Raw genomic sequence first — 13,542 nt, 5'->3', positions numbered from 1 at the left:
CCCAAGACATACTTCTTAGGTTAACTGGCACCAGTATGACATCAAGTGTGGGTATGTGCATGACTGATCTCCTCAGTGGATTGGTGGCATGTCCAGGGCTGTTCCCTGCCTGGCACCCACAACTTTAACTCTTTTAGGGCTAATTATTTTTTTCCCTTTTGTCCTAGGGCTGAATATTTTCCTAAAAACTCAGTTTTCTAAAAAGCACTCAAAGTAGTGGTTTCACACATAAATCAACATAAAATACTTATTTATGACAAATGTCACTCTTTTTTATGTTCTATGAGCCTCTACAGAATTTAAATTCACATACTTATTACATTCCTATTGCATACATGCTTTCTCATCACTCATAAGCTGAAAAGCACTTTCTGGAAAAAAAAAAGCCAGAAGTAGTTGAGTGGCTGGTAATCTGGAGTGTCCACTAACATGCTGTGTCGTTTGGTGAAGTCCAGTAGCTAGCTTGTCTCCCAATGCTCAATGTCTGTGTAGTCCTCCCATATACTGTAAATGTTGCTATAGTCACATCAGCTGCACGATCAACTAGGGACCAATCAATGGATGCAGGCACCTGATTTTCATTTTCAATCTCCAGATCACTTACATCAAAATCAGAGTTCAATACGTCAGAGTCTGATTCAGCAATAATACACAATAAATAAATAATACACACAGAGTATTTTGCTTTGTACATTCGCTTTGCCTGATATTGCTTCCATTCTAGACATTGTTTACACAACGCTACTCATGCACACTCTGGCATTAGACATCAAATAACACATTCCATTCCATCCTATAGATGCTTATTTTGACCAACATCTAATGACTAAGGAGGCAGCAGTATTAAGTTGAATTCACTGCCATGTTCTATGGATTATTCCATGCATTTTCCAGTCACGTGACATGGAGCATTATCTTTCTGATGAAGGACAGATGGTTGCACTACAGCTAAGATGAATTTCACCTGATCAGTAATAATGTTCAGATATCCTGTTAGAATGAAACAGTGCTCTTCTTCAATCAAAACTCCCATATGTTTGCCAAGAATGCACACTCCACACCAACTAACACCATGCCTTGTTGACTCCTAGCAAGATAAATTCTTAGTTTCTGGAGGTTTTGACATATCATGATCATTCCATTAGCATTTTTAGGCTTGAATCTGGTTTTGTCAGACTTGGTGGTGTTTTTCCAATTGTCCAAAGTCCACTTTTTGGATTTCCTACACTACTGCAACCACAATTTTTTTCACTAACACGTGTTAAGCTCAGTTAGGTCATTATTTGCCATATTTGTCAATTTAAATGTACTAGTTGCTTTGATATGACTTAGCACAACTGTTAGTTAACTGAGTATAAGCCATCTAATATGATATATTCTGTTTGCCCATTTTATCGATAGTCTGCTTTCAACTACTGAAACGGCATGGGATGTAAATTTTTTGCATGGTGGCCCAATAAACTCATGACACTGTAGTGTGAATATTCCAGCAGGGTTCCTGTTTGATTGATTCCAATGAGCTTACTACATTTACAACTCACTTAAATCTTTAGTCACTTCCATTCCTTAAAATGAGATGTATATGCACGTTTATCTGCCTAACACAGCACTGTCTGAACATATGATGTGGTGACGGAATAAGTACTCAGTTACACAGGAATGCCAGGTGTGCCTAATACCTGTACACTGGACTGTCCGTGTAAGGCACTATAGTATTTTCAAGATGACACATACCACATTAATGGACAAGACAACACTCCACAATACAGAGATAGTCAAGCTCATTTTTGAGTTTCCACTAACTGACTATCCATGCACATTCTCTGTTTTCAGTCTTTTCAAATGTCTAAACTTACTCGAAGGTAGTATTAATTGATAATCCCTAATTAAAATGAAACCAACTGTGGTATTCATTTCATCTCATTTTTAGCCCAGCCTTAACAACGCAGTCAAAGTCGATCTACAAAATATTTGGACTTTGTAGTTCCTTCCCACTAGAATAAATGGGTAATGACAGCACGTCTGTTGTGTTCACGGTATCGTACAATTCGATTGATTCCGTTTATGACTATAGCAGCTCCACTTATTGGTCGTGTCTACAGATGGAAATGGTGATTGGATAAAGTCTATTTTACGTTAACCAATCAATTCGGAGAGCTGCGCAGAACTGCTTGGTGTTTCTTTACGGGAACGCGTGGTGTTTGCGTGACTGAGCAGAGAGGCGCTCTAGAGGAATTGTAACTTTTGTCGTGAATCCACGCCGCGGTTTTCAAATGTGTAAGACCTTGTACTATTTTTGTTGCAGTGGAAGACGTCCTGTTGTGTTGGTCTAGGCAGGTTATTTCTTAAACAATTCAGCTGGATGGTTGCACTTCGCCATCATTTCTAAGATGGCTGCGTCTACGGGCAGGATCAATGGGCCGCTAGTCGTTGTTATTCATATTGTCCTTTTCTGTTGGTACGTGTTCACTGTATGGAGGAACTGTTCAATTACAATCACTGCTAAGCACCCGGGCGTAAAGACTTATGGGGGACGCTGGAAATACCTCACATTTATCAATCTGGTAAGTATGTACTGGTAAAAGTAACATGTTTGCGGAAGTAATTTGTCCATTTAAAGGATTTGCGAATGACAGAAAGTATTAAAAAAGGGAACAAGTTCAAGTTGTAATTTTGATATATTAACTAAGGCAGGTAAAAAGTGAAGTTGAACGAAAATATTTCATCACTGAATTCTTGTGTAATGCAAGCGCACCAGAAAGTTAAAACCATATGATAAGAATGATGAAAGATTTTAATAGACACTTACGGTCTTGCGCAACTTCTGTAGAATTTGTGTGTCGGCAGGGTTGGCGGGTTATATACAGTATAAGCTCCCTGGACGACCGCTGAGGGCTAAGCTGCCCCACACCAGTGCATGCTTTGCTAGTGGACTTTGTCCCACGGTAACATCCGAGTAAATGTGAGGGGCTGCTGAGTGACATTTTTGATAGCTTTGTGTAATAGTTTTTGTTTTACTGTTGTTGAGAAATGTATGTATAAGCTATAATAGTATTAAGAGTCTTGTTTATTCATGACTAAAGAATTCCGGTCTCCTAATAACATAACGGTGCGATAAACAATCTAAGATAAAAGACAGCTATAAAATATTGAACAGTTAAGGTACTAAGCTAAACAGTATTTTTTTATATTATTATAATAATAGTTAATAAAATCACACGAAAATTTTTACAAAGCTGAGAATGTTCTGTAAACCATTTAGTATTTTCTTTCTTTCATGTTGCAATTTTCCATTTTAGATCCTCCAGACAGTGTACTTTGGAATATGTATATTGGCTGACGTTACACAGTTGTGGTCTTCTGTGTTTAGGCACAAAGAGTCTCTAGTCAAAGTTAGAGACAACATCTTTGCTTTGCTCGCCTTTCCTGTGGGTGCAGTGAGTATCAGAACTTACTTAAAATTGTGTTTGACCTGTAGATGGTAGAATCCAGATATATTGTCAGGTTTGAAATAATAATTTTGTATTTTGTGATGACAGGGGTTAAAAAAAGACTTTAGTATGGGTTTTTGCACCAGCAAATTGTAAGAGAGCACATCTAATTTAATGCTCTATTTCTTTATTAGTGGTTGGAGAGGATGTCCCCCAGACAGGTATTATGTGTCTACTGTTATGTAAAGTCACATTATACTACAGAGAGCACTATAATGCATGTGTCCAGCATTATAAAAACCCTTTGCTTTGTATATACATCCAGTTGTTTCCTGTGCCAAAACGCGAATCTATCAGCAGTTACTTGTTCTTGCCTACATAATGTTTTTCTTTTGCAGTTTGTCGTCCTGTCATTCTGGTCGATTTATGCCTTTGATCGAGAACTGGTTTATCCCATCTACTTAGACAGCATCATTCCACAATGGCTCAATCATGCCATGGTGGGTACTGCCATTTTCTTGAATACTTCTGTAGCACTGATTTGTTTAATATCATAAAATTCATTTATAACATATTTTAAAAATGAAATGGCCAATACAAAAATGAAGACTGACACTTTCCTAATAGCTTGGGCTCTCCTCTGTCTGATTAGCATGCACAAGCCCAGGTTCATTGAAAACAATAAAGAAAAAACTTTTCTCCTCCTGGTTTTCTTTGTATCACCAAACTCTGTTCTTAAAAATGCTAGGTGTAGCTAATTGTTGTAGCTTATTCAAGCACCAAATAAAATGATCCATTATTAAAATTGAAATCTCTAAATGGGTTAGGAAGAGAGTTCACAGATTTGTTATGTGGAGTTCAGTTGTTCCCATAACTTCCATTCCAATAAAATTTTCCTCTTCCTCCTTGTAATTTTAACCATGAAGCAATATTAGTCAAATGTGGATTTATGCTCTATGTTTACAGCACATTTGTTATAATTCATAAGCAACAGTATATAGTCCCCTACGATCAAGCCTGTATAACCTACTTAATATCTTATAAAGGTGTATATGATGGTTGTGAACATTTTGCTTAGCCTTGATAATTCCAACCCCTAGTTGTCATGCACTGCGTTTTTCCCACACTTTAAAACAGCTTATCTACACACCTGGTCTTGAAGTGTCTGTATCAAGATAAGGGTGTTTTAGTTTTCCTTCAAAATTGTCAGTTTTAAATTGATTTGTTCTTGAATTTATTGTTAGAAATCCTCTTTTATTTGTTAAGTATGTTTAAGATTTTATTTGATATTTTAAAGGGGACATTGCACAATCCTAATAATAGTAATAGTTTTGTAATGTACTGCTGTTCTTTCTATCCATGCTGAAATGTTAACTTATATATAAATGAAACATATAAAACTTCCTAGAAACACATTTTTACAGATTTTTAGGCAAGAAATACCAACTTAAACTTTGTCCTTTTCTCTATAGCACACTGTGATTCTTCCACTGCTCCTTATTGAACTCTTCACTACACATCATCGGTATCCTAGCAGGAAGAAGGGTATCCTGGGACTGATTTGCTTCTGTTGTGTCTACTTGATTTGGTATTTGAGTGCATTTCTCTGAGTTTAATGTCCTCATGATGCAGAATAATGATGAAAATAAAGAATATCTGTCTTATGAAATACAAGCATTCTCCAGTGAGAAAGAGTTATCAAGTCTAATTCATGAAAATAATTAAAATTGTTGATTGATGAGATACCATCAGATTTTTAGATAGCAACCAAATTATTTATTGAAAAGCTTTACTTAGTTCCTAGAAGGTTTAGATTTGCTTTGAATATTAATGTAGAAATGCAGATCTTCGAGGATACTGTATATATGAAGCAGTCTTTCTCATTTACGTTATTGTTGTAATGTTATTCCTGAAAGCACATTGCGTAACATTGCTACACTGACCAAATAGAATATCCCAGAAGCCATTTCTCCATGCCTTTGTGTGCTGTGCTTTAAAAAGTATATCCTTTCTGGGGTTTGGTACTTTGAGATTTTTAAAGTATCATTTCTGGTTAGAGTTTTTGACTTTAGATATTGTGCATTTGATTTCTCTTTTTCTTTTTTGGTATGGACAATGCCTCATTTTCACTTTGTTTCCTGTCATATCCTGGTTTAACATTTTGTGGCCACTTTATCCTGGCAGGACAATTGCTTTGTCCAAATGTCAAATGTTACTTATTTTCAAAGTAATGTCTGTGTTATGTCAACTTTTGACTGGCCACGTGAATTTTCACATGAAGTAATATTTGACAGAAAGTGATTGAACATTTAAAAAGCTCACTGTGTCCTATATTAAGTAGGTGGACATGCAGTGCTTGCCATTTAGTTACACTTAACACATTTGAGCAAAGAGTCTATCATTGCTAAAATCCTAAACCAAGACAAAGAACAGTATCACTTTTGACTTCAGTCAAGTGCTAGCATTGTCAACAGTATCCTGAGATTTTTGCACATATTTTGAAAAATGAAATCGATATTCTTTATGTTAGTGTTTTTTTTTTCCTCAGGACTTCTCTAGTTAGCAGTTTGCAAAGTACATAGAAAAAATATCTCTCAAAGACCTTGGCACCCTTTATTTCAAAGGCACAAAATATTTCTTTTATAAAGCAAACCCTTCAGGCTTTTTTCTATTATTTTCTTCATCCTTTTAGGCAATTTTGAAAAGGAAAAAAAAAAGTGTTTTGTTAAGTGACAACCTCTGCCTGCAGTCCAAAACAAGACAATTGTTTATTCTGAATTACTCTTTCTAGATGACTTTTCAGTAAGACATCTGAATGGAAGAGGAGATGCATGAGCTTTGCATCCTTTATGTAGGCTTGATTCTGATCCCTCCTCCTCTTCCTTACACTGTTCTCCTGTTAAAATGCATCATAAAATATCAAATTTGTCACAACTAGAATTCATAAGTTTATTGTTACCTCCTCTTGAAAGAGATGACATACATAAAAGTAATAACATAGCTATTATGTATGTATATGTGTGTGTAATATATATATATATATATATATATATATATATATATATATATATATATATATATATATATATATATATATATATATAACCCAGGTGTACCGGATCCTTTTCTGGCAGCACTTCTGGGTGTGGCAGAAGTGCAGCAGTCCAGGGCTCCGGGACTGTACAGGTGCCCCCTGGCAGTGACTTCGGGCCCCAGTAGGGTTGAGCTTCCAAGCTCCAAGCCCGTGGTCCTGATCTGGGGGGGCTGCCTTCTCATGTTTCAGGGGAAGTATTTCTATGAAGATGTTTTTCTCTCCCAGTCCCTCCATCCGCAGGGCATCCCGACCGGGCAAGGGCCCCAGCCTTCCATCACAATATATATATATATATATATATATATATATATATATATATATATATATATAATATAATAGTAGTTCACAACATCACTTTGGCAGCTTTAAATCTCACACAGTACACAGTGTATACTAGGTGTGTTAGGGCCTGTACAAGGTGTTATGACACAGGTTCCTTGGTGAGACTGTTGGAATAGAGAAAGTATGAGAGGAAGAATATATTTGTCTCTGTTTCTTACTTCACAGATTATACTGAAATCATTTGCTAAATTTCCATACTTCTTTGCCTGCAGGATTTTTTGGGTCCGCTATGCCTCTGGAATCTGGGTGTACCCTATCTTGTCTCACCTTAGCCCTGTAGGACTGGTTCTTTTTTTAGTGGTTGCAGCTCTTGGTTTAGCACCCCTCTACCTTTTAGGAGAATACCTTAATACATGTCTGTGGGGTAAGTAGATTACTTTATGCAACAATCATGCTGAAATGTCGAGTCTCTTTTAACAAATATTTCTCTCTATTATAAAAAAAAATCTTGGAAGGAGACGAAACGTGATTTTCTCAGAGAGGCACTTTCATGTCCCGCGAGACTTGACTTTGTGCTAAGAGATTTAACCACGTCCAGGGCCGGAAACCAAAGACAGAGTAGATGACAAAGTAGAACATCATAAAGAATTTAAAAACGTTGGCGCGGTACACATGCAGAGCAGATTAGAGATAATGGAAGTACGAAAATTCGAAAGTCTCAAAAAAAGGATAGTAAAGATTGCATTGGCGCAAACAAACGAAAATTATTACTCGGTGAAATAATGGAACAGTGAAAATAGATTGAATATATTGTTCGGTTCAGAGACTTGTAGATCGTCTAATTTGTGTTGCCATCAGGGAATAAAAAAAGTAGTGTTTCTTCCCAATGAAGAGGTGTATCCATGAGAATTTTGGTGAGCAAAGTGATCAGGGGGCGAAGCCCCCTAGTGTTTTCATATTATTCATGTAATTTTCTCATATGAGAGCTTATTGTATGGCAAACTGAAGTAGGGCGTATGCCAATGTTTGCAACAGAAGCTAAAATTTTAAATTCTAAAAGCAACGCATATTATAGAAATCTATAACAGAAGAATAAATACACCATGAGCAGTGTAGAAAATAATACATTTGGAAATATTAATTCCTCATTTGGAAATAGTAAAAGTACAATGTAGGTTGACCTTGTTTAACCTGAAGAATAATATCGGAAAAGTCTTTATGACAATTTCAGTTGGTATCTTCCATTCTTAAAGCATTTTTATTAAAGATACATAACCATCATAAAACGTCCAAAAAGATAAATACTGGAAATGTGCAAGACACAGACATTATAGGGTTCCCACAACCCTTATTGATTTTTACCCATGTAATGAGAAACTATCTGAAAAACACACAGAAAGAAGTTTTCTTGGATTTCTATATGAATCCAAAAGAGCACGCCTGCATATATAATAAACCAACATGTGCCGAATTGTCAGCGATAATAGTTTCGAAAGACAGATATCTCAAAGACAGAGTTGATATTCATGTTTATCTAAAAGTACTGCACGATTCTTTGCAAGCAGCAGATCTGGGAAATGAATAGTGCGTTAGGTCCACTTGGGGGTTGGCGAGCGAAGCAAGCAGGGGGCAGAGCCCCCTATTACCACTTAAAATCAATGTTAAAAATAAAAATTCAAACTTTATTATAACAGAACCACATGAATGGTAAATGCCAAAGTTATTCAAGATATTTGTTATTTACACAAACACTTTAAAGCTGCTTTTGTAAAACACATTTTTAAAATCAGTTTTGTCAGATTCTGGATAACAGACAACATAATCTGTCTGTATGTGTATGTGGTCCATATTTACGTTTAAGAATCTCTTGCATGTCTCATTATTGTGAATTCTGGTTACTGCATTTGGCTTGGTTAATTTGGAACTGTTTGACTTTAATAACAACCCTTACTAGTGTTTTTGACTTGGATTTTCTCTTGTCCATCTCCTGGAACTCTTAGTATTTTGTTCAGCCTGTTTTCAGCTAGAAAGAACAGACACTAAATTTGGAAATAGGATCTCAGAAGAACAAAATTGTCATAGAAACGTTAAACCTTTTTCAAGTACAGACTTCTATGGCAGAATCAGTTGAAACAAGAATGCCTAATGGATTTAGGTGACTCTGTATTTAGTGGCACTGAATGCCATATGAAGGCTTGGAAGGGATCACTTCAAAATAGACTATAGGCACATATCACTATGGGTTATGTTACTGGTCAGCCACATTCCTAGTGGTGCCCTCCCTCTTCTTCTTTTTCTTTCGACTGCTCCCGTTAGGGGTCGCCACAGCGGATCATCTTCTTCCATATCTTTCTGTCCTCTGCATCTTGTTCTGTTACACCTATCACCTGCATGTCCTCTCTCACCACATCCATAAACCTTCTCTTAGACCTTCCTCTTTTTCTCTTGCCTGGCAGCTCTATCCTTAGCATCCTTCTCCCAATATACTCAGCATCTCTCCTCTGCACATGTCCAAACCAATGCAATCTCACCTCTCTGACTTTGTCTCCCAACAATTACACCTTGAATGACCTTTCAGTTAATTTCAATAAACATCATTTGTGTTTAAATTCTAAAAAGAGAAGAAGTTCTTTTAATGGGTGATAACACTCTGAGCAGACAATCCTAAAAACTCTTAATTTGATGTGTGGTGATGACAGATGTATGAGTTATTTGCTTGGCTGTTGAGGTTATCATCAATTCCAGTTTATCTCATGCAATATTCAGTAGGGATTTTAGCAAGGAAAAAATGACGTGTAATAATGGATTGGCTTCTCTTTACTATGCTGAACAATTCCTTTGAAATACAATTTCATGCTTACAAGTTTTTAATAGTCTTTCTGTTTACATTGCAGGAGTCCGGAAAAAGAAAAAGCACTAACGTACTTCTCAATTGAATGGACAGTTTATTCATCAATGATGTTACCACTTCTTAAATAATAGGAATTCAAGTAAGCCACTAATTAAACCAATGTGTTAATGTTTTTAGTTTTAAATATTTTTAAAATGACATTTTTAAACATTAAATACTATTTTGTATTCTCAGTATATTTTATTTCTAAATAAGTTATAAAAACCTTATTTGTGGCTGATCAGTCCTCTTTAATGGCTCACTTTGTGTTTCAAAAATAGGATTGCTTTATTACAATGGATAGCGTATGTGGTTTTGGGGGTGAAGTATTTGACACTACATCCCTGTTTAACCTTACTTTGATTTGAAACTTACAAATCTGAACACTGTATGTAAAAATATTATATATTTCTGTGTTTTTATTGTTAATTTTCATAATGTGTTTTCTTTTTAGGTGTTCTTCAATATTGTAAATTGCTTGAATTTCTCTGAATAATTTTAAAACTTTCTTAATGTTGTCGTTTTTATTTTCTTTAAAATATTTTTCTTTTCCTTGTTTTAATGTAATTTGTTTACTTTTCATTAACTATCCCAAGTGAACACAGTGAAATAATGATAATGAAGAATTTCCAGTTTCATTGTAAAAAGTTATTTTTGCTAAAATAGTAAAAGATAAAGTCTGTTCTATACCTGTAGTGCATTCCTTGATACTTTTTTTTCAATATCTATTCTTAAAAATTTGATGTTTCATTTTGGTATACTTAACAAGGGCAAAGTACAGTTCTGTACTTGACACCCTTGGTAAAGATAAGTAAAAAGGCTATGAAAAATGTCTCTGATGTTTATTAGCTTGATCTTTCACTGTTATGAGAGAAATCTAACCTTTCAGTGAGGCAAAATGAATCAAAGAAAAAAATCCTCACAAAAAATTAAACATTTTTCTCAAAACATGTGTTTCAGTTATTGGCACTGTTGCATTTCCTATTTAATGCACCCTCCCTTTGCCATGATGACCAGTTGTTTTCTTATAAGGATGGATGAGTTGACAGAACGCATATAAAGTAATCAGAGACCATTTGTGCATTCCCCAGATCCTTCAGAACCCTTGGACTTCTCTTATAGACTCTGCTCTTCAGCTCACTCTGTACGTTTTAAATGGGGTTTGGTGGACTGGGATGGCCACTCTAAAAGTTTAATTCTGTGGTTAAGGAACCATTTTTGTGTGGATTTCATGATATATGCAGTTAATCACTGACTCAGTTTTAACCTCCTGGCAGAGGCAGCTGGATTTTGTATCCTAACAGGATTCCCAGGGCATTTGGAGAAAAACATCCCTCAACATCATAGGTCCACCTGCCTGTTCCACAATGGAGACTAGGTTGTTTCTTGCATGACTTTACTAAATTTTACTCCAGACCCATTTCTGGTGTTTTATTACTTCTCAAACCATCCTCCACACTGTGTAGCACTATACTGTACAAAATGAGTTGTATTGTTTATGTCCTCTTCCAAACAGGTTCATCACAGCTATAATTGTCAGAGTAATAATTTAGACATTTCAGTATGGAATTGGAGATTTTCAGGCATATGGCTGTTTTTTATAACTACAGCCTGATTTATGAAGGACAACCACCTTTGTCTCATGTCATTTCTGTATTCACTCATTTTATCTGTGCTGACGGATGACTACAGGGATTTGTCCCATGTGCTGCATCATATTTACTGTGTAATCCAGTAAAACTGGAAGCCAGAGACCACTATTTAACTACACAAGCTGGTAATTTGCTGTAACATGTCTTCTAGAACCTTCTGTCACGTTTGAGGTGTCATACCCATACAATAACATTGATTTGGCATTTGTGATAAAAAGAAATGTTAGTTTTCAAGACGATTTGATTTCAACATTGTTCTTAATATGATAAAAGCTTTGATTGATTTTTAACATCTACAGGACATCATCTTTTAAACCTGCTAGACTGTTAAATACATCTTCTAGGTATGTAATGCATGCGGTGTGTCTCTTAATTTGTGTTGATTGGATTGACATTTGCTCTTGAGTCATTACACATTTTCTTTGTATTATTTACATTGATGTGTTTTTTTACATTATACGTTGTTGCTCGGATGATATGTTCTTGGCCATCTAAAACCAACATGTCAGGAAAATGTTAAAATATTTGGTCTCTTTGCTCATTTTAATCACCAAAACCTCATCTAGTTACTCATACCAAGGTGGCCAAGAAAACATTTACAATTTTTCAGTTAGCAGACTTTTAACTATAGCAACTGACAAATGAGGTCAACACAATCAAATCAAATATAAGAGGAAACCGCAAATTTCCTTTTCTCACTATTGTCACCTCCTTAAAAAGGGTGATACATTTTTCTGATAGATGATTTTTTGTGATGTCTTCATAAAGTGGTTTTACCACTGAGTAGCCAAGCAAATTGAATTTTTAGTGCAATCTAGCATGGTTTGTTCTTCAGTCATACTTAAACTAGCTCTGCAAGATTCTTCTTAATTTAGCTTAACCATCATGGTTTTAAATCCAGTGGATTTTTCAGTCATTGTAAAATTACTTTCATCAGTGTTTTAATCAGAAATATGTGAAAACTAACTTATGGTACACTTAAACTTTACATACTTCAGCAGATGTGTTTGATTACTTTTCACTAAATGAATGACATGTGTATAAAAGTATGTAGACATATACTGTACTGTACAACTGCAGCCCAGAAAACATCTGTAAGTATGAAAAAAAGGAAAACAAATCATTAAACCCCAGGGAAAGACAATTATTTACTTTGAGCAATGTGATGAATGGAGTGTTAAGGACAGAGCAAGAAACAGAACTGGGGCCTCATGTATAAACGGTGCGTATGCACAGAAATGTTGCATAACAACGTTTCCACGCTCAAATCGCGATGTATAAAACCTAAACTTGGCGTAAAGCCATGCACATTTCCACGGTACCTCATACCCTGGCGTACGCAAGTTCTCCGCTCGGTTCTGCAGACTGGCGGCACCCAGCATCAAAGCAGTGCTACTGTTCCTGTGTGGTTACCCTTTCTTTCTTAGATCCACATTCCTGATGCGGCTTTATAAATACACTGAAACTAACTGCATATTGTTTATTAGTGTAATGCATCTGATTCCTGTAACAATATAATGATCCAGGGAATAGCCATAGTACTCCAAATACCATAACTGCTTTAGCGTTACTCTCACTGCACCTTCTTTTTCTTCTTTCAGCTGCTCCCGTTAAGGGTTGCCACAGCAGATCATCTTTTTCCATATTACTCTCACTGCACCACTCGGAGTATTTATATCATTGTATCTGAGTTTGGAATCACAGCAGCAGCTGATCGGAAAGAGAATTATCGGGATACAGCATCAAGCACACGCTGCCTCAGCCATGGCAAAACGCTTCAGAGCCTTTCCTGTACAGACCTCGCGGTTCAGAAACAGTTTCATCCCAAGAACTTTAAATGCACTCAATCAGTCCATCAAGTGCTCCTTGTAGAACTGTTTGTACTTATAAATACAGTTACCTCACTGTAAACTTGCACTACAGTTATAATACTGCACAACGTATGCCACTTTATAAAGCACGTATTTACATATGATGACGGTATTATTTTTAAGATGAAATGCAGCAAAATATGTTCATTATACAGGTAAAACTTTAACTTAATTTAAATAATCTGTATTGTTAATAATCAAACGTGAGGACACGGTGCCACAGCGCTAGCTAGTTCACGGATTATTCTATACCTCGTGCTTTATTCTTGCTGGGCTGGTGCGACACTTTTAGGATAGATAGAATAATTAAACACATACTACA

At 35.9% G+C, this 13,542-nt stretch overlaps 1 protein-coding gene across 1 annotated transcript; it reads left to right on the top strand.

Annotated features, from left to right (window-relative positions):
* The first annotated feature begins 2,162 nt into the window (after nt 1-2,162).
* adtrp1 (androgen dependent TFPI regulating protein 1) lies at nt 2,163-10,384 on the top strand. The gene is made up of 6 exons (XM_028811827.2): nt 2,163-2,564; nt 3,300-3,437; nt 3,830-3,931; nt 4,904-5,019; nt 7,080-7,231; nt 9,702-10,384. The coding sequence occupies exons 1-6, from the start codon at nt 2,391-2,393 to the stop codon at nt 9,725-9,727; spliced, it is 708 nt and encodes a 235-aa protein (XP_028667660.2). The 5' UTR covers nt 2,163-2,390; the 3' UTR covers nt 9,728-10,384.
* The last annotated feature ends 3,158 nt before the right edge of the window (nt 10,385-13,542 follow it).

Source organism: Erpetoichthys calabaricus, chromosome 10 (assembly GCF_900747795.2).
Source record: "Erpetoichthys calabaricus chromosome 10, fErpCal1.3, whole genome shotgun sequence".
Classification (NCBI taxonomy): domain Eukaryota; kingdom Metazoa; phylum Chordata; class Cladistia; order Polypteriformes; family Polypteridae; genus Erpetoichthys; species Erpetoichthys calabaricus.
Note: the sequence above shows the minus strand (reverse complement) of the source record. Positions and strands in the feature narration are given on the sequence as shown.

What these genes read in the sequence shown, in the direction of transcription:
- adtrp1 (XM_028811827.2), top strand. Translation starts at nt 2,391, where the DNA reads ATGGCTGCGTCTACGGGCAGGATCAATGGGCCGCTAGTCGTTGTTATT. An exon ending in TGTTGTGTCTACTTGATTTG is followed by an intron (nt 5,020 to 7,079) that starts GTATTTGAGTGC and finishes CTTTGCCTGCAG; the next exon opens with GATTTTTTGGGTCCGCTATG. An exon ending in CCTTAATACATGTCTGTGGG is followed by an intron (nt 7,232 to 9,701) that starts GTAAGTAGATTA and finishes TTTACATTGCAG; the next exon opens with GAGTCCGGAAAAAGAAAAAG.